Source organism: Dermacentor variabilis, chromosome 2, assembly GCF_050947875.1.
Source record: "Dermacentor variabilis isolate Ectoservices chromosome 2, ASM5094787v1, whole genome shotgun sequence".
Lineage (NCBI taxonomy): Eukaryota > Metazoa > Arthropoda > Arachnida > Ixodida > Ixodidae > Dermacentor > Dermacentor variabilis.
Window position 1 is genome coordinate 22574476 of NC_134569.1, and position 26409 is coordinate 22600884.

The 26409-nt window shown below is 48.1% G+C and overlaps 1 protein-coding gene across 2 annotated transcripts in view; it reads right to left on the reverse strand.

The window, feature by feature from the left end:
• LOC142571495 (uncharacterized) overlaps positions 1–26409 on the reverse strand; it is a 103488-nt gene that overhangs the window by 34719 nt on the left and 42360 nt on the right. The window contains exon 1 of one of the 2 annotated variants that reach the window (XM_075679896.1): positions 5670–5689. The exons of the other annotated variant lie outside the window; for it this stretch is intronic. Coding sequence (XP_075536011.1) covers positions 5670–5674 — 5 coding nt within the window. The 5' untranslated portion in view covers positions 5675–5689. Of the gene's footprint in view, positions 1–5669; positions 5690–26409 lie in introns of those variants that run through there. 2 annotated transcript variants of the gene reach the window in all.

Genomic DNA, 26409 nt, shown 5'->3' on the forward strand with positions numbered 1-26409 from the left:
AAAGTGGAGCTCAACGCCGCCTCGCCAGTTGCACGCATGGATGCCTCATTAAAGGAGTGCCTCCTCATTGCGGTGCCGAAGCCCGAAGCAAAGGCCGAAGTGGCGTGGACGTGGCGGAGCGAAGAAAGCACAAAAGAAGGCATGACAAGCTGAAATAACTAGGGTGCAAAAATATGCGAGCGAACGAAAGTCGCAAGAAGCGTCAACAAATCGGGCGAAGCGAGTCAAACGAACAGCGCATTAAGAAGGAGGAGAGGGGAAAAAAAGACAATGAGATCATTAACTTGATCAGTGCAGTAAAATTTTATACTATACGGGGCGAAAATTTTTAAGTTCTACGGAATTTTTTAAAATCGCCTGTGGCAGCTAGATAGCATCATTCTTGTCCTTGAACTGATTATTCGAAGAGGCGGACATTACTGGCGCGAAAATTCGAAACACTTGTTCAACTAATTAACTAAATTTGACTAATTAATTTCTTAGTTACTTTAGGGCACATATTGCATTCTAAGAATTGTAGCCGGTGAGCTTACAAGACGTATCCACTTGAAACGAATTTCAGGGACTGCACCACTTTCGAGATATTTCTCAAAGTGTGGGACAAAATACATGGGCGTTCCGGTTTCTTTTTTTTTTGATAAAAAGAGCGTTTCCTTAAAAAAAGTAAGTGGAACAACAGTGCATTTTTAATGCGAGTTTTATGGTGCATATCCCCAAACTGGTGTCATTCTGGAAATTCATTCCAAGTGGATATCGCCTTGCAACCTCACCGGCTACAATTCGTAAATTGTGAGACAGGCCGTAAAGTAAATAATTGAGATGTTAATAATGGATGTTTTGTTAATTAGTTGAATATGTGTCCTGATTTTTCGTGGAAGTAACTTCTCGTGCAAATAATTTCGTAAAACTTGGATATCATCACCCCTTACAACAACAGCAGTGATGCCGCAATGCGGCTACGATTTTCTTCGAAATGGTACATCTGCTCCAGAGAAGTGCACCGATTGCACAAAATTTCGAAAATATCGAACCTCGATCATCGGATACGCTCAGCTTTAGGCGATACCGACTGCCCATGCATTAGGCACCAATTCACGCACCACATAGTCGGTGCTTTTGCCACTCTAGTTTGCCGCCGTAGTTCCCACCAGCATTGCAGCTAATGTGGTTATTATATGAGATGAGCCAAGAGTTTCCACTAGATCTTTTTTTTTTTTTTCAGTGTTATTCCTCTGGCTTTCGTCCAGCTCTTCCAGCACGCACCTTGTTGTGGTCCGGTGTTGTTCGCCGTCGCGTGACAGGTACAGGATGAGAAGGAGTAGGAGGAAATAAAGAGAGAAGGCAGGGATGTTAACCAGAAATGCGCCTGGTTGGCAACCCTACTCTAGGGGACGGGAAAAGGTGGAGAGAAGGATACGATAGCGAGAGGGAGGGGAGCGGTCGCAGCATATGCGAGGTGCGTCCGTCAACAACGCACTCGTTACAGTCGCACATCATGCCGATGCGCCTGTTGTTTTTGCTGGCTGCAGAGACTAAAAAGAAAACGAGCTCCTGCAGATCGTTTTCTTATGACGTGCAGCTGTTGTCGCTTGAACAGACCAGTGCACACAGTTGCGCACTAGTGCATTGTTCGAGAAAAAAAGAAAGGGTGGGTGGGAGGAAGAGCACGTCACAACTACTGTATATTTGGGCATTTTGGAGCAGGTAGCAACAAATTCGGTGACAGGAATTGGGACGTGAGGTTTCACTCTAGCGAGAGCAACGCCCCTCCGTGACAGTCCCGCCGACCAGAAATCTCGAAGGCGCGTCGATCAAGAGGCTTTAAATGAGAGCAGCGGTACGCTAATATATATATATATATATATATATATATATATATATATATATATATATATATATATATATATATATATATATTCCCTTTTGTTTTACCGATTTGGCTCGCTGCGTATAGCTCGGTGACGGTATAGTCAGCGCGGCTCCTGCAACGCCGGTGCTGTGACAAAAAAGCCAACTACAAAACAAAAACAAAGAAAAACTGAGAAGGCGACTGCTTTTCTCACTGAAAATAGCGAGTGGGAGTGCTGCGAAGTGTCAAATGCTCACGGTACACGACGCTGCGCGCGCGCCGAAAGAGCGAAACACAAGACGCGTTTCTGAGGACAGACTTTCAGCGACGCCTCTTTCGTGTATTCAGTAATGTTTCTTGATAGCGCTTGCAAACAGTTTACAAGAGGAAGGGAGAGGAAGTGACAATATTTCGAGATTGATTACGATGACGTAGCGTGAAAATTAACCGAGCTAAAGTAAGCCTCCTATAGAGACAGGGGCCAGCTTCGCCAAGTGGCTTTAGAGACGTTAATAAAACAAAAGCTATAAAATACTCGAACAAGCCATTGAATTAATATCTTCATAAGCAAGGGATGACTAGTTTCTCGTAATGCGGGAAAGGAGGATGATAAGAATAATTTTAAGTGACGTGAACACGATAAAATAATGGCGACACCAAAGAAATGCGGCGCATTGATGAAGTGATAAGTTCCGTGTCTTATATACGGCTGATCTCTTATATACCTACGCAGGCCGACCTGTAGACACGTCAAACAAGCTCGGCTTTCACCAGTCAGTGTGTGCCTTTGCGCACACCGAACCGAACTCCTTCTGTCGCTTACGATAAACCATTGAAGTGCAAACATATGAAACGTTATTAACGAGACAACCACGGCTCCGAGCTTTCAACACGGCAAGGTAAAATTCCTCCTCCAGGTCAAACAATTTATCTCCGTCAGTCAATCAAACAGTACGTATCATCACGCGCCGTTCATGCTATCAAATTTTCATTCTTCTGAAAGTTACACACTTTACCAGTCCCATATGTTTAATAAATTACGTCTAGAGGCAAAACAGTCGACAATTAGGTCTCAAACTGGGTGTAAATGACTCGTTGAATCGTAATTCGTGACGACTCGCTTTATTGACCCAGCTTCATCAAATATGTGGTTTATGCATTTGTTGATTCATTGTCGTATTGCAGTAAAAGAGTAGTTTTCTAAAAATTTCATTAACAGCAAACTAAATAAGAGAGCTAGAGAGAGAAAGAAAAGAAACGTAGCAACAACATGACACGTTCCGCAGTTCCTATGAGTGGACGCGTGTCGCCGAAAGCAGCACCCCAACAAAAGCTCAAGACAATCAGCACCACGAAGATTGTATAAGTACAAATAAATCAGTTGTGTAAAGGACGCGTAGAAAAAGAAAAGACAGCAAAGTTCGCAGTTGCTGCCATTGAACACCTGGAACATACTGTAATAATCTTGCTCGCTCGTTCGCTTGCTCGCTCTCTCGCATAGTCTGGTTGGGAGTTGGGAGGAACATATTGTAGCAATATATTGGCTTGGGCTAGCTGGTTCATTTCGAAAGTATATGTCGAGTAATGTGCAAAACACACGGACGCAAAGAGGAACAAGTAAACCTGGGCGCGCGAAGAGAGGTACAGGCTTTTAGTAAAGCATTGCAACAAACGCGGATGGACGCTCTGTATAGAACAAGGCGCGGCGTCTGCGCTTTGCAGCTTAAATTTACTTCCTCTGGCCGATAGCGGCTGCCACCTATAGTTCTATTCGGATAGCTTCCAGCTTATGAAGAGGTCGAATAAAGCATGCAAAGAAATGATTAAAAATTGAGTTCCAAGCCTTTGCCACCTGACCCCGAAAGCTTGCGCGCACATAAAAGGCAAATTTCCCCGAGTTGACATCGCCGCAAGGACGCCATGTTGTTTCACCCACCCTTTGTCCTGTGATGGGGCCGGATAGCTGTCCAACTTCCGCCGTTCGTTGCCTGATTTACAGCTTTCACCGCAGGCATCGCTCGCGCCACGCGAGAAGTGGTTAACGAGCGCCTTCTGGATAAGCAAGCAGCCTTGCAGACACACGTCGCAGACAAAGAAAACACAGAAAGTTAGCAGACAGAGAAATCAACGCGCGTAAACAATGGCCGACATATTAGCCGCGTACATATGCATAACAGCGCGCGCGCGCACAATAGGCTTGTCTGGATCACACCGTCAGTGCGTTTTGCATAATGAATGAAAGAGCTTTCACTCGTTGTAGATTCAAAGCTTATTAATTCCGGTTCATTGCACTTCACGCTATCTTCTTAAACTTCGGTGAAAGATAAACGGAAAGAACAAAACAAGAACCGGACGCTGCTCGTTGTTTCAGAGGCAACGAGCATCGCATTGGCAGTGCAGCCGAAGCGAGCAGGTTCCAACGTTGAGACTTCAGTGTCTCCCTGTCCACAAGGAAGTGCACATCGCGCACCGAGCGGTGGTCGGTCAGTTTGGGATTTTCAAGAAGTTCTGCTATATGTACCGTACTTTTTTTTTGGGGGGGGGGGGGGGGCGGCTCAGGAGTACAGAAATCAGCAAGCGAAGCGGCGTTTCGCAACAGCATCGATAAGAACAGTGGCGAAGTGATTAGCAATAAAACTGTCGTTTTAGCACAGGCTGGGCCGTTCAGTTCGCTGATCGACACTGCGAAAGGTGAAGGCTGAGGGAAAGAATTCACGGATGGAATCAATGGATAGATATGGCACGCAATCGCGATCTCTGAAGTCGACGCTGGCTTGAAGAGATCGCGACTGCGTGCGGCCGCGCACTATATATACAGCGTCGCACAAATCCGATGCTGCACTCGTACGTTTAACGACGAGATATCGATTGTACTTCGAGATATTAATTAATCAATTCGAGAATTGCGCTTCGAGAATTCGAGTTGTACTTAGAGAAATGATAAATTAATTAACATTTATTACTGCAATCTGCATATATATATATATATATATATATATATATATATATATATATACAAAATTTAAGTGGCGCTAAAGGACATACCAACTGACATGGCTTCACCACGAAGAAAAATAAAAATTGAGTGACTGAAGCATGATACTGCCCTGATAACGGTCAGGCCAGTGGCAGAGATAAACGTTTCCTCAGGGGTGTCTTACCTTCTACTTTGCCTGTGCGGCTGGAGGAAAAAAAAAAAGAAAAAGGAAAGTTGGCTGTGCGCAAGGGTAGTTTTTGTGTTCTGTTTGGTTCTATGACGACGAACTCACCTTTTTTTTCCCAGTATGTTCGCTACATAAAAAGAAAAGGAAGCGGGATTTTTGTATGTTTACTTGCTAAAGAAATTACGTTTGTTACACGACTGATACCTCGGGAAATGCTATAGTCACTGTATTCTGCCAGTACTCACCTCTGCAGGCGAAATATTAAAGCTAACAAAAAAATAAAGACGAAACCTGGAAGAAAGCTATAAAGACCGCGCAAGGAGCACTGGAATGAGCATAATATGATGATCAGGTACAGAAATATAGTTGCACGAATTAAAAGCATGCGCAATGTAAACACGATCGAACTGGCAGCCGATGTGCACTGCTCAGACGGAACTTAAGCAGATATCTTTCTGCGTGTCATCGGCGAGAATCAAAAACCGACGCACGAGCTATACATATAGGAACCGCCTCACCCTCGGAGCAGCATACTCTTGACGATGTCTGATCGAAAAAAATGCTCGAGCAAGTCGTCGCAGGCCTCCACGAGTCGCCCATCGCCACCCACAGCAGAATCTCGACCACCGACGGGGGCAAGGAGGGGCTGCACTCACCACATATTGCATGGTCGGACGAAGAAGCCGACATGCCGTGCCGACGGACGCGCTGAGCGATCGAAAACTCGAGCACCGAGCCATCGCTCGCGGGCCTCCCTTTTTTTCAGTCCGCGTGTCGGCCATAAAGAGGCTTGAAAAACGGCTGCTGTTCTCGGGAAACGTGACGAGCCTGACGCGCTCTGACGTCAGCCGACGTCACGGAAAATGTCACGCGGAGAAGCCCGCGGCCCCGACCCGGGTTCTTTTATGCAGCGGGCGCCGCTTCCAGTTGTTGGCCGACGTGCGCGTTCCCGCGCTTACTGCGCGGGTGACGTGATATCTGACGCCACACAGCGCAGGAATGCGGCGTACGAAGTTTGTGGCGTGAAAACCGTGGTTGTGTTTGTTATTGTGCACACATGTGGGAAGGAAAGAAAGGGTGTACGCACGCGAATATGCGCTCTCGTTCGGGTCAAAGACCCAGGTGGCGTAAGAGTGACGTAAATGCAGTAAACGTGATAATGTGAGATCGCAAGCGAGTTGTAGCGTCGCCAAGGTTGTTGATTCCCCATACTCGGGTAAAAAACGTCTTTGTGGTAGAGGAAGTCAGACTGGCGCGCCACTTCCTTATACGCTGCGCTATGTCGACAATCGCATGTTCTTAAGCCGTACAGTTAAATTAATCGTATCCGGAAGGAACGTACGAAATTGATTCAAATTAGTCGGCGTTCGAAGAAATGGTTCTGACTGAGGCGCGCGTGCACCTTTGAAAACTTCCGAACACTGTCGGTCTACAAAGAGGCTGATCGAACGTTGGCAGTATCCAGTCATACACCACGGGCCAGTGAAATGATTGCATCTGGAATTTGAAAATAACGTGCATGTGTTGTCGCCAAAATGTTGTATTATTTAGCAGTTCACAGAGGAAGGACTTGTTGGTGTTGGATTCTTTTCAACATGGAACGACTTGGATATGCATGCGATGAACGGATCACACGTGGGCATCTTTTCCACACCACTTCGTCGTCTTCACTATATATATATATATATATATATATATATATATATATATATATATATATATATATATATATATATATATATATATATATATATATATATATATATATATATGATAGCATAGTAGACTTCGCTTTCACGTGCCTCTTCGGTATTGGTAGCGCAAGTTGAAAGTTCCTCTCCTTCTTGTTCTTTTCCGCGCACAGCACTGGCACCTCTCAGTTGAGCGTTTATTGTTCGCTCAATTGTCCGCCACTTACGATATTGCGGTCCTGTTGCGACTGCTTGCGAACTGCGCTTGGCGTTTCGAGTGCGTGCACCGTAAGGCAGCTGTGGTTGTCAGCGCTGGTATTTTAAAGAAGAAATTGAGAGACGAATAAGCTTACACGTACAAACTCTTGCCTCTTTGGAGCAAGCAATTGCGCAACCCTACAGTGCACCGTCGCTCTTCACGCCTTGAAGTCCACACCATGAAGAGTTGTGCAATCGGAGTGCAGTAACGACAGACTCAACAACCGCAAGATCACCGTTCATAAATTAATTAATTAACATTTAATTACAAAATGGTGCCCCAAACCTAATTGCGGAGAGGATGAAAGAACATGCATCATAAATGTAAGTGGCTCCGCAGACAAAGCCTCCCAGACAATGTAAGGCTAGGCGAATAGCCGACGGACTACGCGTACTACCAGCCTAACCTCATTTATCTATACGCACGATAAGTGTCTGTGTGTGGTCCGTGTAATGAGGCCATTGCTAATGAATGTCCGCTCGATCAACCCGATGCCCGGACTGAACTTACCACGAAGTCTCGCACGTTTGTCAGTAACTCTAGCGATACAATCAAAGCGTAACATACAATCGAAAAATGAAAGCACCACGGCGCTTTCGCAAGTTTTTCATTAAATGGCGAAATAATCGAACTTGAGTTCGCTCTCCTCCCAGTCCCTGCCACCTCCGCCGTGCAGTAGTGTAGTGTAAGTTCAGCAGCGCATGTTGCAGTGCGCCTAATTCGGAAGCTTATAATCCTGTCGATTTCAGAAAGGCTCGCGGATGCACATTAAACGTCGCAGGTCGACAGCAAATAGGAGAGGGATCGCATAGGAGCACATTCCAGTTTAACTACCGCATTATGGGATTCTTCGCTCGTATGACATCCTGGTGGACGGTATAGCTTATAGACTACCGGCAGGCCGAATCAGTCGATGCCTATATTTCGCTTATTCTTCCTTCCGGACGAGAGAAAGAGATAATTTATTAGAAAGGCAGAGAGGTCGGGCTGAGCTAGCATGCTCTGCGCATGCTCTGCACTCTAGCATGCTCTAGCAGCATGCTAGCTCTAGCTAGCATGCTCTGCACTCTACTCTGCACATGGGAAAAAGGAAAGGGCACAGAAAAGAGTAATGAAAGATGATGATGATGAGAACAGAAAGACGGGATGGATATGTACACACGTGAGCAATAGTATACGGACCACAGAGTCGCCGAAAAAACAGAATTGTTTTGTAATTAACACGCATAAACGGAAACTGACGAGTGCCAAGTTTGGACTGCACTCTTTAATTTCAAGTTGCATTCACAGACAGAGGAGAAAATTAGTTTTATCGCGCAATCCCTGCTCCGTATACTTTTGCTCACGGGTGTATACTAATTAACGCAGTAGTTTCCTTAAAGCCTTGCGTCTAGTTTGGTGATCTTCAAGTAGTCCAGAGCAGCTCTTGTAGCTACATTGATGCTGCTGTATGGTCAAACTTTGCGGACAAAATAGTACTTTCGAACAATGTTTGCCTGCCAGTGCCCGACAGCGTCGAAGCCAGCGTATTCCGCTGTGATGCGTAGAGAGGGCAGTCGCAAAGTAGATGTTGAGGAGTCTCAGGCATTCGGAAGCGTTGACAGTTCGGGCTGTTCGCCCGGCCAATAAGATGTGCTAAGCGTCGAGTGAAGGCGACGCCCAGGCGAATCCGGTGAAGCATGCTTTTTTTTGGCATCTGAAGAAGTATTCTTCTTCAGAATCATCATCATCATCATCATCATCATCATCATCATCATCATCATCATCATCAGCCTGGTTACGCCCACTGCAGGGCAAAGGCCTCTCCCATACTTCTCCAACAACCCCGGTCATGTACTAATTGTGGCCATGCCATGCCTGCAAACTTCTTAATCTCATCCGCCCACCTAACTTTCTGCCGCCCCCTGCTACGCTTCCCTTCCCTTGGGATCCAGTCCGTAACCCTTAATGACCATCGGTTATCTTCCCTCCTCATTTTATCTGCATTTTATTTACTTACAGCGCGCACTAAAAACACGGACGAAGAAGAGAGACGGCGCTCGTGTTTCGTCTCTCTTCTTCGTCCGATAATAATGCAGGTGTACCGACTAGCCCAGCTAGCTACCGTGCCTGGCATCGCCTGACTTTAGCCTGGAGACGGAAAGTCCTGCCACAAACTATTTCTCGCAGGCGCCCGTAGCGGTGGTCTGGTTGAGCCCAGTGATGAGCCCAGTGATGCTGATGAGCGCAGCAGTCAACAAAATGTTTAAATATATATATATATATGATTATAAGCGCCACTTCTTCCAGGTGTGAACAATGTAAAACAAGCGTAATCACTGGGTTCAGCTTTGGCTGCCGCTTTATGTGCAATAACATTCTTTTTCTCGCTGAATTGCTAGCTGAGGCTGCGTATCAGTCATTGCCGAAGGACGCGTTTTTAGACGGACATAATACGGTCGTAACGTTCGTAATGAAACAGGCAATCGTTCCATTATGGAAATGAAATAAGTGCGGACATAATGTGCCTAAAAGCACGGAATGTTTCCCCGTCATGCGTTTCACGGACGTTTCAGCTGTTATTATTTAAACAGAAAACGATTTGTTTTTCCAAAACGAACATTGCCTCTGCGTAACTGAAAACGGAAACTAAGTCTGTTTCGCGACGACATGCGCGCAATACCTGCGAATACTGCGAGCGAAATTATGTTCGTTACTATCTTCTCAATTAACAGTCGACTTAAAAAGACGCCGCGCTTCTCGAGAATTGCCCTGTGGCCTCAACAAAGAGCAGTGACCGCGACTTCTACCGAGGAGCGGCGTAGCGATCGACTTCCTAGAATTAAGGTGGAGGGCTGAGCGAAGGAACGTTCTAAAATACAGGACATAGTCGTAATTTCTTTTTTAAAGATTACATCTGCTCTAAGGGCCAGTCAATATTATTCAGAGCATGGCTATATATACAGGGTTGATTCCTGGTATGTGTCTTGAAGTGCCGGCTGTGTTTCGTATCTCGTGTGTACTAACCAGCGTGGTTATCTGTACTTTTGTGATCTGTTACAAACGCGTTTGTCGCATTCATGAACTCTCGAATCAGTGTAGTGATATGCCATATCTGTTTTGTCGTTCTTGTAAATTACGTAATAAGTGCGTATTGCTCAGAATGGATGCTACGTGATATACTATACTTTTCGTATTACGGATTGTCCGTTTGCTCTGGTCTTCCATTTTCTAATTACGGAAATGATTGCGGCAACATTTTGCGAACTGTTTTCTCCGCACTATAGGAGTTCTCCTTTTTCTTTACAGTGCACTTCGTTTACTGGCGCCCGCTTTCGCCATTGTTGTGCAAAGAATGTCACACCGCAGTTTGTGATCTCGCGCACAAAACGACCGAAAAAGAAAAAAAAAATCAATAATGGTCCTCAATACATTCGAATTGTTTTTCTCGTTCCTTCTCTTAACGGTCAATTAACGGCAAGCAAGCGAACCAACAAATTATTCTGGGGAACATATTTATTATGCCGAAAGAGCGTGATAACTGCGATATTTTGAGTGGACGCGCAGCCGCGCCATCTCGCGGAGATACGGGTGTCCAGCAGGCAATCGCCAAACTGCAAGAATGCTGCCCCGCAAATGTTGTTGCCTGCCGGAATGGCCCGGTGCATGACCCGCAGGCCCGGTTCAGGGCGGCGCAGGAGCCCTTTCTAACGGCGCCGCAGCAGCTCGCCCGGCGTTAGCCCGCCCCGAAGGGCAACTCCGCTCGCGGGAGAGGACTGGCACCCTCCACCCCTCCGTCTTGCCCCCGTAACGTCGACATCAGCGGCGCCGCAACCTCGGCCCCAACAGGTGGTCGCCGGCTCCAGCGCGGCGACGGCTGGCGAACGGCAAAGGAGAGCGGATCGGGGAGAGCGCGCGGGGAGGAGGCGCGGGACCTGTCTCGACCGCGCAGCAGCGAATGCGAGCAGCGGGGCACCGTTCGCAGGCGAGCCGGATTTGGCGTCGAGTACCGGTCGGGTCAGCAGGCTGGGATTAGATTAAGTTACATCTTTGTCCAGCGCGCTTGATAAAGATGCTGCTCCTCTGTCCTCTTCCAATTCGGTTCGGAGCCCGGGCGGTACATGAATGTCAGCAAGTATTGCTCACCGGTGAGAGCGTCAACGTTGTCGCTCGAGAGCTGGGCCCCAAAGTTAGGAATGTGGAGTTTGACCAGAGCTGTCGGTTTCAAGGTGCATGCGGCGCTCGTGTACCTATACGGCTGTCATGTCCGTGCGGTCCGTTTTGTGCCACACTCTTAAATAAATCTCGAGTACAGGTTGGTCAAAATGACAAGCTTTCACTGGCGCAAGTAACGAAGGATGAAAGTTCACAAAGTATACCGCCTCGCGAGAACGCCGCGTAAATGCTTGCGGCGTTGTGGGGTGTTACTTCCTCCTTTGCAGGGGCGACAGTGTCCCCCAAGAACGCAAAGATAACATTTTCTGCTTCTTTATCGACATCCATGGGTGAGCGCCAGGACGAGCTCCGGCCTGTGAAGCAGTGAAGGTCGTAAGGAGTGAGTTTCTATTGAGTCTTAAAACTCAAAAGTGCAAGCTCCCACGTTGCCCGCCACCGCGCATTGCGACCAATGTATCCTCATCGACGTTTAATGCTTTAACACTTTATAATCGTTATTTTTAGGTATTCAAAGTTATTCACTACATTCGTTATGCGATGGCAGCCTCTTCACCACTTGCGAAGTGTTTCAGAGCTAAAACATATTGCTTGTCTATATAAATCACTAGAAACATGCGTGTCATCTACGTAGAAACGCCCCTCCACCTCCCGTGTTAAACAAAATAAAGTACTCGTAAAAGAGAAAGATGATAAAAAAAAACACTATATGCATCATTAATTTGCTATTGCGAAAGTGTGCTCCTGTGATGCACTTGCACGCCCCTCCAAAGTTCTGGCTACGCCTTCTGTTCTGTTGACTCGCGCGTATTTCGTCCTGGATCCGACGGTCGCGGGCGCCGCACGCGACCACCACGTGCGGCGGCGGCAGTACGCAGGGCAGACCGGGGTGCGCGCTGCCGCTGCCTTCCACCTGGCCCCATCGAACCCGCCGGGTGTTGCCCGCCCGAACGGCGCGTTGACGTCGACGACCGCGAAAGCGCGCAGGCCTGCGAGTCCACCTGGCTGCAACGGCAGAGCGAAGAAAGGCCAAAATGGCACCTCGCAAACGTGACGGCGACTGGCGATCGGTTCTTGTCGCCAACGAAAACAATTAAATTATTGTACTGCTGCGTGCCTTCTCACCGCAACCCAACCGCATTTCGAACAGTTGTTTATTGTGACACGGTTTCTGGACTTCTTTGGCCTTCGCTGAAACGTGCGGTTGTAGAGCCTTGAGTGTTTATCCGTGCCTTTCGACTATAAATAAAGAGGCGTGAAAGTCGCATCCTGCCTAAAGAAGGAGAAAAGTACCCCAAAAAATTACGGCAGAAATAATCTGACGATGACTATGGACTGTAATGCGATTAGCATTGGTGCAATGTAGCGACACACCGTATTTCTTAGGTTAGGTTTATTTTACATCCGTAGTAGTAATTCTGAGACTACCGTTGCTTCCACTATATGCGACATACTCCCGTATTGTCCCACTTTGCTATGGCACTCGCTTGCTATGATCGCCCATGAGCACGGCGGCTTGACGATGACTGCATAACGCCAACGCAGTGACGACGACGACTGAATGGCGTCGATAGAACGAAAAAGGTGGTATGACGACGACGGCATTGAGATGACGGTTCTTTGATGATAGGGATGGTTTGTCTTCGCCTGCTTGACGGCGACAATACGGACAACGGTATGATGACAAGTGTATGACGCCTATGGCGTGGCGACGATGGTATAAGGACGACCAGTGACGAAGATGGAATGACGAGGGTGGCATGACGACGACGGCATAACGACGACTGTATGACAACAGATGCACGATAGCGACTGTCTGAGGACGACGCAAAGATGACAATGGCATGACAACGGCGGCACAATCACGATTGAATGACGACATTATTACTATGATATGACGAAGAAGGAATGACATCTGCGGGTCGACAAAGGCGGTATGACGGCAATGGGATGGCGTTACTGAATTGATGACGATGGTAAAAAGACATCACGACGACAACGGCAGGAAGACGTTGGGATGACGATGACTGTATGACTACGGTGGCATGACTGATGGCATGACTACGGCGGCGTGACGACGACAGTACGATGAGAATCGGATGACAAAGTTGGAATTACGACTATGAAACGACCACGACAGCATCGAGACGACGGTATGACAACGAATGTATGACGACGACGCTATGACGACATTGGGTTGAACAGTGGCTGTATGATTTAATAACAAATTACGGCCCTTTACGTGGGTCTTATCCTGTGGTCTTTCGAATGGTTCAGACGCCGTTTCTGTTTTCTCTTACTTTAACCTTTCAATTTTTTGCGTGCTCGACCGAAACACACAGGCAAGCTAACGGCAGCAGACATTAAAAAAAAATCAAAATAAATTGTAGGGTTTTGCGCGCCAAAACCATGTGCACGATCTGATTATTAGGCACGCCGTATATAGTGGGGGACTCCGGAAATTAGGACCACCTGGGGTTCTTTAACGTGCACCTAAATCCATCGAAATGCGGCCACCGTGGCCCGGATTCGATCCCACGACCTCGCGATTAGCAGCCCAACACCATAGCCACTAAGCAACCACGGCGGGTAAGTAGTAGATTTACATGCTATCCTTCAGCGGCAAACGTCGACCGCAGAAAACGCTGTTCGGCACCACTAAGACAGGCGGCCTGTGCCTATAGCGCCTCGATACCAAGCTCGGCGCTGCTATCGAGGAACTCCACACTGAGGGTACACTGCGCTCAGCTCTCAAGCGTCGAGACATGGTGACGACAGGATGCTTTCTTTAGCTGCACCAAACTTCTAAACCTTGCCTGTGACAGATAGCACATTTCTAACTATATTGAGCTAAATTACTCGATGAGCCGCCCATATCACTTCCAATAGTGATCAAAATGTTTAACTGAATGATAAACAGAATTAGATTATTTGCTTTTTAGTTAATTACTTTACTGCACATATCTCAATATACGAATTGTAGCTGGTGAGATTGCAGGGCATATCGACTTGAAACGAATTCTGAGGATGAGGCGCTGGTTTGAGATATGCGCCGTCAAACTTGCGATAAATTACTAAAGTTACTTAAACGCGCACTGAAACTTCAGTACACGGGTGTTTCCGCGTCCCGTCGCCACCAAAATGCGGCCGTCGCGGGCGAGAACCAAATCTACGATCTTCACACTCGGCAGCCGGACGCTATAGCTGTGGCGGGTCCGTTTATCTTGTGCACGGAATCACGTGTAAGCGTGGACTGATGTCGCAAATGTATGCTAATACGAGCAACTCATACATCGAAGACAGCGAAGCTGTATAAGGGAGTTCTCGCTCGAAATTTATACCCCATGGCTTCGCAAACGTTGCACTATATCCGATGCAATTCCTTCGCTATGCGCGAGTCTCTTCGTATGTTTCACTATATCCGAGCTTAGTACTTCTATACTCTCTGCTATATATCCGACGCGTATTCCTGTATATGCTGCGCCCGCGATCTAACGCCTCCTTAGGCGTTGGCTCTGTGCCGACACCGGCTTCAGTCTATGTTGCTGGCTTTCTTAGTGACGTTTCGTCCCCAACGCTTGCGTCCGGCTGCGAGTTCTCACCGGCGCCTGGTCATACGGCTGCTTAGGCTTCCGAAAGTTTCCTGTGTTTCAGCAGAATGGACAGGCGGGCGAGCTGCGTGGTGGTAAAAGCAGCGCGAACGACGATGAAATATAAATCGCAAGGGCATAGCGCAGTGCAGGTGCATCGTTTGTGTGTGTGTGCGCGTTACCCGTGTTTGGGAGGTTGATGAGACACTAGCACATCACGTGGGAGTGGCGAGGGTATCTCACTCCCCCGCATCGAGCGTCGAGCCACGTGCATGACCTGCCCGCGGTGTGGCATATCCGGGGCAATGGCAGCCGATAGCTCAGGAAAATTAGGGAGAGAGATGGCTGGCGTGCTGAGACATCTGTTAGAGTCGTTTGCCCCTGCTCTACAGGCCCGCAAAGTCATATACGATATTGACAATGCGAGTTGACTTGTTAGCGCCTCATGGACTGTTTATGCTTAAAAATGCAGCACATAGTCACGGGGCCGCGAGATATCGCTTTATCTCCCAATGCGATTTCTCGTTCTATAGTCAAGGGCAATACTCATATCTCCACAGTTCTACTACCATTCTGCCACAGCGCGGCCACATGTTTTTTTCGTGACACTCGTTTGCGTGTGGTTTAGCTAAACAATCGAAACACACCGAAAGTGAGCGTTGCGGGATACGAACCGCGGATCAACTTTCCTGCAACTCCAACGCTCGAGTCGCTGCATTTCTAAGCCCGCCGCAATGAATGATTCGTGTAACGTGTCGACGGCTCGTTCATGCTTGTTAATCATACGCATTTCGATGACGAGGCATCCAGACACCCTTTGCAACCTGTGGCACTTGCTGTGCAGTAACAACCGCGCACAGCATTTACGTCAGAGGCTACAGCCGTAACATTTTCCTGTGCGTTTAAACGCATGATGGCCCGGGTGTAATTGGTTTCTAATTTCGAAATTGATCAGTTTATTTATATAGTCAAGCAAATAGGACGTCGCGCGTTCTATTAGAAACCAGGAGCAAAATTGAACACGCTGTATACTGCAACTTGCATGGAGTGTATATTATCACGTTGCACTGACGGTGGAGAACTCAGTATAGAATCACGAAACAACTTTTTTATTGGGCGAACCTGCGCCCACAAAAGCAGGTGACACTCGAAGCACAACGATAGCGGCGAGCACGGTCGACGATCGCCGAAATCAGATCTGCGGGTCAAGCACGTCGGCTTTTATACACGACTCGCCGAGGTTACCAGCGTAATCTCTGGTGCTCGCATGCCTTCCAGAAAATACTAGAATACTACTTCCAGGAATCGTGATTAGACAAAGGCGAGAACATATGTGCACAACAAATAGAAACAACGATAACGTTCGAGTAAGTTCCAAATCATGCAGGCGCGTCTTGCGCTGAGCGATAACTTCAATTTGTTAGTGAGTGACCTTACCCTTTGTCCCTGGACAAAGGGTAAAAGGAACGCGCGTCAGTATAGTATACACTGCAGTGAACTGCGGAGCGCACTAAGCACGTGCGGTAACAACTGTGCTGACAAAGTGACTCCGACGTGCAATTGCAGGGACATAACGGGGGAGACACGTTGAAAATGCCACAAAAATGAAAAACCATTTTCAGCACGGCGGACGCGAGCGCGTCAGAGGATCAAGCGAGTACTTGCTCCGCTCACTTGCCACTTCGTTTGTACGCGGGTGGACTCCATGTCCAGTGATGCTCCAATATATTCAGATTTGAACCAGCGGGTCTTTTGACCGGATTTTCTGCGGAGGCGTATATATTTTTTTATGTATTTCCGATACTCGAGACCGTATAAGCTTCCTAACTGTATAGCAGAACTTGATATACATTATGATACGAACGACGCCGGACCTGCGAAAGAACCTGTGTGTGTGTGTAAATAATAATGCGGAATACAAGAAACGTAGAAATTAAATCCGCGTGCGCCCACATAGCTCTACGCTAACTTCGTGCGTCTTTTTCGTTCCAAGGTTTGTTTTGACGCCTGTTTCCTTGTCCTACTGCGTACACTAGGGGCGCTATAACGTAAAGCTGTTCCAAACTTTCCTATTCCAATTCTGCAATCAGCGCTTGACTATTGGTGAGGAAATTTTCGGCCCACCTCCACTTCGCCTGTCTGCCACGCGAAGTCAAGAAAATCGCGATAGCTCGCCATCAGATATGAAGTGTATACACACTGATTATGCATGATAAGGCCGCACAAAAGAAAAAATAATATTGTTTCTGATTCCACGCTTTTTTGCCATGAGTCCTCTGCTGCTGGTCAAAAGGTTTCGGGCTGCACCTACTTTGTCTGTCTGTCACGTGACGTCGCAAAACCGCGAAAACTCCTTGCGTCAAAGTCACGTAGCCGGAGATAGCCGAAGACGGCCCCGCCCGCTGATCGCTCAGGCACTGGCTACTCTTACTTGCAGGAGAGCACGGATTTATTTGCGTATAATAAACCTTTTATTGCGCGACAGTATAACGTGGTCGAGCCCTTTCGGCACGTATATACGACATCGCTCTGCCAGGTCTTCTTTGCTGAGGATCCGTTTGAGCTAAGCTTCCGTTGCATGCCGTCGCGATTCTCGACCAGCCACCGCAAGCCAAGGGCATCGGACTAATCGCAGACGCCGGCACGTACCAGCCTCCTCATCCGGTTATCTATTTTCACTGCGCTGGATCGGCCCCATCGAAGCCCTCTCCACTTGTGCGTGTACTGCGCCTCTTGCCAGCCAATTAGATAAAAACCACTCAATGTAGGCAATGTTATTCGTTCTTAAACAAAAGTGACCTCCTGTTAAGGCCGATCCACACGACGGACCAAATTGCTCTTTTGGACCGCGGTCCGCTCATCACGTGATAGGACGTCACCAGTTCGTGCGGACCGCCGTTGACCCGCGCAAGACCGCGGCCTTCGCGGTCCAACAAATCGCCGAGGCTTTTCCTGCTTCAGTTTTGGCGGCGGGCCGCATGCAAACCGCAGCGATTTCGGCGTAGCCAACGAATGTTGTCCGGCAACGGAGTGTCTTCAGCCAAATTCAATCTAGTTTTCGGCTAAAGGCCGATCCACACGACGGACCAAGTCTGGGGGCCGATCGGTCACGTGATGCGACGCCACGACCCGCCGTTGTCCGGTCCGGCGCAGAGCGCATCCACACGGCGGACCGCCACAGCAGACGGCAGAGCAGACCAACCAGCTACACTAACGCTTTTTCGCGTTATCATTGTAATCATTCCGGCTCGAGTCCCACAAAGCCGGGAACTGCCAATCGAGGGATACCAAAAATAAAAAATCTCCTCGTCACTCCACGAGGACATGGTGTTTAAAAAATATATCTGCTGCACGCACGTGTAGGCGGAACAGCGGACATGAAACGACTGGCTTTTGCTGAGCCGAAAGCTAGATTGGATTTGGCTGAAGACACTCTGTTGCCGGACAACATTCGTTAGCTACGCCAAAATCGTCTAGATTTAGGCGCACGTTAAAGAACCCCAGGTGGTCAAAATTTCCGGAGTCCTCCACTACGGCGTGCCTCATAATCAGAAAGTGGTTTTGGCACGTAAAACCCCAAATATTATTATTATTATTAAAATCGTCGCGGTTTGCATGCGGTCCGCCGCCAAAACTGAAGCGGGAAAAGCCTCGGCGATTGGTCGGACCGCGAGGGCCGCGGTCTCGCGCGGACCAACGGCAGTCCGCACGAACTGGTGACGTCTTATCGCGCGAAGCGCGGACTGCGGTCCAAAAGAGCAATTTGGTCCTTCGTGTGAATCGGCCTTAAACCGGGAGAGCGTTTGATTCGGCGGTTAAGGCAACACTACGGGTCACCGCCGGATGCTTGCGTCGGCGGTTATGTAAATTTGGCGTCAGGAGATTGGAATTAACAGATTGGAATAGTTTTACGTTATATAGGGGCCTAGAACACCTCAAAGCGTATAATTTACGAGACGAAAGTGGCCAGAAACCCAGACCGTGGCCACAAACCCCGAATCACTCTAAAGCCTCCAAAAAAAGCATTGTTCTCAGACAAAAAGAAAAAGTAACACGTGAAATGGGGCCGGGCTATAACGCCGACCGACGTGCTGTGCAGTGAAGGTGAAACAAGCAGATGCTCCGCGCAACGTCGTAATTCTTCGGTTCAATTCTTTTTTCTCGCTTAAAACGTCTTACATTTTTTAAATATTCATAGACGAATTAGCAGCAAAGCATACTATACAATGCTGATTAGGCCATATCTTTACTCGGGCCACTATATTGCGAAAATAAAGCCACAAAGTGAGTCAGAATGTCTTTTTTTCATTTTTGTCATGATTTTAACAGAAGGTTTAGGTTTTATTTCTTGTCAGAATATATTTATCATCTATTATACACACATACCAAGCCCGTGTTGTCAATGTATTCCTCATGGAGCATTTAGTTCTTTATCTAAAAATAATAATAAATATGTGGCAATTGTCGACTTTTTCTCCTGACTAAATTTAATGTAAAGTATAACGAAAAACAATAAACTACAATAGTCATAAAAGAGTGCAATCTACAGAATACAGAAAACGAAAATAGCAGTAATAGGTCAAAACAATAATTTCGTAGAAATTTTTCTGCCCGACATAGTTTCACTTGTGTGCTCAACCTTCGAAGCGCCCTCACGGCATCAGAATTTTTCTTTTTCAGAAAGAAATCGATTGAATTCCTTCATTAAGGCGAAATAGCATGACGCATGACTTTTTTCATCATAACCACAACCGGATATATATATATCGCGACATGCATGGACGTCAGCAGGTGAGGAATTAGCGCGTTCTCCAGACTGCTGAAGCTTAATTCACACGGTGGACCGTGTTCAGTAGTCGGCAGACGAGCACGGCGTGGCTCAATGCCGCCGAATCACGCCTCCTCGCAGGGGCGCACAAGACGGGCAGGTACAGCGGCGCGATTCAATGCAGCTCAGGAACGTCGCGCCCGTCGGTGGATTTAACCTGCGCTTCGGCACGTCGTGTGCATTCAAGCTCACGAAGAATCCATTCGGTGCACTCTAACGGGTGGCGATACATAACCTCCTTTACACCGGACTACGTTGCCCGACACAGTCGCGCAGTTTCAGCGGCCCTTGGCTCCGCCGGTGCGTCAACCCTGCACCAAACACAAAGAAACGCATGCACGCGCTGAGTTACGGTGTTTTTGCATTGCGACTCCGTGCAGGTGGGACGCGCTTGGATAGCGTCCGTGTCAAGGACGCGACGCGGGCGAGCTCACTGAGTCATAACACCGAGGTGTGCATGTTTTTCTGCCACGCTATGCAAACACTGAACAGCTCGCATGCAGCGCTGGCGGAGGTCATGCGGCAAACCAGACACGCTAGGCATCCGTGATTCTTCGCGATGCGTCAAGCACAGGCGTGCGCGACTACGATCCGGGGATTTGCTCGTGGCCGTAGCGTAAGAAAATGCGCTCCGGAGGGCGGCACGGATGTGTCTTTCGATAGCATACGGTTATTCGACATCCTTTCTCATTTTCATGACCAGGCGCGCACGGACCGTTATGTCAGTTAACGCCTCCTTATATATATATATCAGTGCTGCACTTTTGTTATTTGTATTGGGCACGCGTAGTTTGGATCAACGCGGGTGCGCATCAACTCATGCGCAGTACACGGATATAGCGCGCTGACTCTTGCCTATACATCGAAATACGGCCGCCGGGATTTGACCCCGCGACCTCGTGCTTAACAGCGCAGCGCATATAGCCGCTAAGCGATCAAGGCGTGTGTAGTAAACAAGGTGTTCTTCCTGTTCTGGTCACTATGCGTGCCGAAAATTTGTTTGCTGCTCATTACAATGTTATCTACTTCTTCTTTTCTCTCTTTCTCTTCTTTTCAGAGAACTGAAAATGTACAGTGCTCACGGAATGAAATGGGACACGGAGCATTTGGTAGAACCCTACATATGCGCAAAGTACGCGAAAGCACCGTGTCATGTCGCTAGGAATTTGGTCACCAAAGGTGACAATGACTCCGATGTAATTGTACGCGCCAGAATTACGTCGATGTGACACAAACTGCAGCTGGTTGAAACAAAAGTATGTGCATTACTTAGCCCTAAATTGATGCGTTTCATTCCGTGAGCACTGTACACTGTGTAGCACGTAAAGGGAAAGTACGCTTTTACGTAAAACTATTTTTTTTCTTTTAGTTTTGTGGCAGAAGTGTGCAATTGGCTTTACAGTGACAGACTGCTAGACTCGCAGACACGATCACAAATGTGCCGCGGTGGTTGCTCGCAACTCTCGGCAGCGCGCAACGGATCAGCGAGCGACGCGACTGCGGCATATGGCAACTATTTGTGCGCCGTCATCGGAAAAAAAAAAATGTTGTAGGCACCCTACAGTGAAATTTGCACGGGACCTCTGCGCCATCCACAAGTGAAATTATGGGACGGCCAGTGCCGAAACCAGCAAAACAGGAGAGACGCTGTGTACATTCTCCCTGACACCATGGTGACACTTTCAGCCGCTTATACCGAGGCAACACTGTCCCATTGTGTAAATGTCCAAGTGCTCATGCTCCGAATATGACTACACACGTTCACCATCGATATCGTAAGCGCGAACAATCGTAAACTTCACCTCGTCAAAATGCAGTGCATAACACTCGGGCTAGTGACGAAAAGTGAGCCACTGTCGTTTGGAATGACGTGTCATTCTCATCGCCTATCTATAGCGGCCGGTGTCGGTGGTAGCGGGGCAAAAATGAAAACAGTGCGCGGTACCTCCGAACAGTGCACGGTACCTATGAAGCCGTGCACTGTGCGCGTGACAGGACCTGTCCTTGAACCGTGCCCTATAGGCCTTTGTAGAACTGTTGTTGTCCTGAAGACTCAGTCTAAAGGGGCCTCTCACTTTCCTGAACTTCGCAGGCCCAGACGTAGTACACAGGAAACTTGTACCGGCCCCTCACGGTGTGACCGAAATGACTTCGGAACCCACTTGAGGAGTCGGCGAGCACAAGACGATACGAATGGCGACACGGTAAAACTGCCAACGTGCGCTGCATGCTTGCGCGCTTCAGCTTTGTGTTATCCGTGTTCTAAGATTGGTTGCCAGCAGGCTTTCCAACCGTTCCGACGCATGCACCAATGCCTGTCACGTACGCACGCGCGTGACTTGCATAACACAGTTGTAACGACACCGAAATGCGCACGCGCTTCGTCAGGCGCGTAAACAGTGTTCCGTGTGGTTGTGTGCGACACAGGCGCGAAGGCACAGGCGTATCGCGGACAACCACGATATCCGTGATTGCGACGTAATGTGTACGATGTCAAAAAGCCATATGACACAGGAGCGTTGCAAGACGCATTGATCAACCAGAATCGCATATACCATCATGTAGGATAATTCGAATTTTCTTCACGTGCGTACTATAGTCTCAGCCCACAGTTCAAGCTATGGCGAGACATGCCAAAGCAGCATAAAGTCTTACGCGAATAATATCCGCTTGCGTAAGAGACACGCTGGGAATGCTGTGCCATTAACAAGCGAAGTTCGTGTTCAAGGCCGATCATGCGACGCGGGCAGCATTCGCTTGCGAGACTGCGAGAAGGCGATTTACACATGCGACGCACTACGAATGTGCACTGCTATACACGCACTAGGAATACACTACTATGTATACTACAAACGACTCCACTGGTCGATGCCATCTTGCGTCCTGCGCTGTGACAGCTCTCTCAAATTTGTGCACTAAGGTCGCGACGTTTAGAGTCGATTCTGATTTTTAAAAAAAGCAAAATATTCATTTGAATAGGCACAGATAACAACATAGTGTGTGATATTATTTTTAATACCATGTAGGCACTCAGCGATCGCAGTGAATATACTTTTTCACACGATATTTTCCTACATGAATTTCTGAAGTCGTCGAACCTTATGAAATCACCCGCCGTGGTGACGTAGTGGCTTTGGCGTTGCGCTGCTAAACCCGAAGGCGGCGCGGGAACTAATCGCGGCCGCATATCGATGGGGCCAAATGCGAGCAACGCCAACGTACCGCGCATTGGGTGCATGTTGAAGAAACCCAGGTGGTCAGAATCAATCATATATCAAATCAAATAATCATATATGATATGGTTTTGGCACGTAAAACGCCACGATTTAAATTATCCATGTGAAATCGGTCGAGATGTATGTGGGCATGCCGTGAAATGCACAGGTTAGGTGCTGGTGGCCCAGATGGCGCACGAAGATGGGTGCCCTATGACGTCACGCTGCCTGTTTTCGGGAAGCAGTAAGCGAACGAGCTTGCAAATAAAAAGTTTATGATTATGCGCTTTTAGGACGAAAGATGGGCGGGCGCAGATTGTGCGTCTGCATCATGAGCACTCTTAGTGCATGCCTCGAGGTAATTCGAAATGCAGTTTCAGCAGAACAAGAATGTAAATTTCAGCTAGAATCGGCTTATGCGGTGCTTGCAAAAAGCGTAATGACTCAAATGTATGCCAGGATTGACGCAAATTTCTCTGTAAACGTTTGACAAGAAGTGTCTGGGAGACATGGCTACAAATGCTCGATAATGGTCACGAGAAACAACAAATATAACGAAGCAAAGCGCTGCGATTAGGGGTGAAACCCAAGAATGCCAAGCACATGTCCTTTGCAAAAGCGCATACTGAATATTTGTAGCGTTTCTGACAAAAGCTTATAGGAACAGAAAAGAAAACTTTAGAATGACAAGGGCCCGTCTAAGGGAGTATCCCAGAGACGGTCGAAATGTTTGCTAGTTTTACCGAGACCACGGCGCGGCACAATGGCAGCAGGCCGGAGCCATCTTAGGTATCTTAGACATCTTAAGGTATTATTCGCCGACTCAAATGCGCGCGCCAGCAGTGTCTCTATTGCAGTTACATGTACCAGACAAAGTCGCTGCGAAGGCTAGCCGCGAGACGCTTCTGTACTGCAAATCTAGGAAGCGCGTTCACGAGTTCGGCACTGTGCTCCTTGATTGTTGATTGCGTTTCTATAGCATGTCAAGAAAGAACTAAACCGAAGCTTCAACAGCCTTTTAACACAATCTCATAACCCCGTTTAGCATTACGACAACCGGTGGAGCAGCGCACGCTTCCGCATGCATGTGAAGAGACAAAATTCGAGGCGGCAGCATTTGGCTAGCTCCGCGCTCACTGCGCATTGCCCGCATAGACGTATACAGCACAGTGCGAGATGCGCCCAGGGCTCCGCATAGGCGCGTACCTTCGGTCTCGCTGCTATCTCCGGAGTCCCACTCAATCGAAGCACGCACACGGCGACAGCGGCCGCTGCTAGGCGCAAAAAGGAAACATCCCGAATGCGCATGGCGTCGTCGCGCAAGAAAAAAAAAAAGCAGCAGTAAAGTGGCAGGCACGCGCCCGCCGTCACTGCAGTGCGCAACAAAGAGGCCAAGCGCTGGCCAACAAAACCATCAAGAGGGGACGTCACCAGTGGCAACAACAAGAAATGGGCCGCGAGCCAACTTTGGCTTCGGCGGGGCCTAAAAATAGCTTCTCTATGACGTCATTGCCCTCTCCTCGGGCCCTCTCTCTCTCGCGACCTTTCCCCGCTCCCCTGCTTCCCTTTTCCCGATGCGCCAGTGTTGGAAACGCTGTTTCTTTTGCACGTTTTCCTTTTCCCCCGTCGTTCTTTCCAGGGTCTGCTCCCCAGATTCCTCTTTTTATGTCAGTTTTGTGTCTCTCTTAAAAGCGAAAAGTTGCTGTTTCGTGCTTCAATTGGCCGAATAGGAATGAAAGCACGAGGGAGTCGGTGATGAGCCTTTCTGGCCGCCGCGATGCGGGACGTTACCGCAGAGGGTGTGTGTATGCGTTATTTTTGCGCGTCGTATATCCGCCGTCGCGCAGGGGAGCCATCTTTTCCCTTGTCGAATGGGCTTGGATTCCTGCTGGTTTCAGCTGTATGTGAATGCGCGGCCTAAATAGCACCTCATTGCGGGACGGAAGTGGTCAGGATCCGTTACATCTCAAGTGCAGCCACTGTGCCCTGAACTACATACTTTGCTAGACTAACACTTTTTTGTTTTGCTTTCTTTCAAACGCACAATATCTGAATGGAGTTTTCCATCGGAATCCTACCTACTACATGTACGTACACCCGTGAGCAAAAGTATACGGTCCAGGGATTGCGCGATAAAACTCATTTCCTCCTCCGTCTGTGAATGCAACTTGAAATGAAAGACTGCAGGCCTTACGTGGCATTACTAATTTTATAGTGCACTCGTCAATTTCCGTTTTTGCGTGTTCACTACGAAAAAATTCTGTTTTTTCGGCGACCCTGTGGTCCGTGTACTTTTTCGCGCGGGTGTACGTTGTAACCTTGCTTATTTTTGTCATTCACAGCGCGTAAGTGTCGTGCTTAATGTTATCTTTTGTATTTATTATAGCTGTATTTCGTTAGACGTACCTGCGCTGCTTGGACCACTTTACAGGCCATGAGCCGCTGCACTGCATGCACGGACCGTTTCAGCCCACGCATGCTGCGGCCTGTATAGGGTCTCTTAAATGTATGACCCGATAAAGCGGATGTGTCAGCGCTACGTATAGTTCTTCGCCTAATGTCGTACAAGGCATCGTGTCCAGAACACACAATGTCGCAAGTACTAGCGTGGCAATATATGTGCTCATAATGCTGCCGGTCCACATCTGTGCGCACCCCAACGTGGTCGAGCCCACTACATTAGGCGGAACCACACAGCATCCAGTATTCGAGTCCATCTTTTCTTGTTCCGTGTAATAATAGTTTCCTCGGAGCTTGTGCATGCGTTTTGTCATGTCACGGATATTCTAAGCGCTTTGGTCGTGACGGATTCATACGAACAAGCTGCCGAATAATTAGGAAATGACGTCCTTGAAATCAAGTACCTTGAAAATCACGCACAAAAGAAGTTTGTGCTCAACGCGTGTTGTTGCGCTGCGTCTTCGTCGGGCTGTTGGTTCACAATCAGTGCACACCAGCTAGCCCAGTTTTTCCCACTGTGTGCTACGCTTTACGCATATGTCACAGCAGTAAGTTTTATTTCGTGAAATACAACCACATCTTTAGCGTTTGCACATGTCTGAGTCATGTTTTACTCATCTTCTAATCCTCCGAGAAGACTCGCACAACGAAGCTCTGACTGCGACATGAACCTTCATTAGCATGGGTTACACACCATACAAGCACGACTGGTTTACTAAATGCACCATTTAAAGTCCACAGTGACCGCTGGAGCTATAGCACTGCTTCGGTAATCGGATAACAGTGGCGGTAAGGAACAGCCGATGTAAGCTCAGACTTAAATACGCGATACAACGAACGCACACAGGAGTTCTGGTGTTAACTCGCGTAACGCATGAGTTTGTCTGCGTCCCACTGTTTCGTTCCTTTTATATTTCTCGACAACTGAGTACATTTACTGGTTTCCAGCCCAAGTTCACATAGTGACATCAAAGAGTGCGCTCGTTACACATTTAACCTGACTGAAGTAAATACCATGTCTCTCTCTACAAGCGCCATTCGGAGCGCTTTGGCGACGCCGTTCACGCGTGCCTTGTCTCTCTTGATTAAGCTCGGACGCGTCCTTATCAAGTGAGACAGCGCACGTGTGGACACCTTTGCTGAGGTGCTCGTGTGAAGCGCCTTTGTGAGAGGGCGCTCATGGATAAAAAGAAAAAGCTCT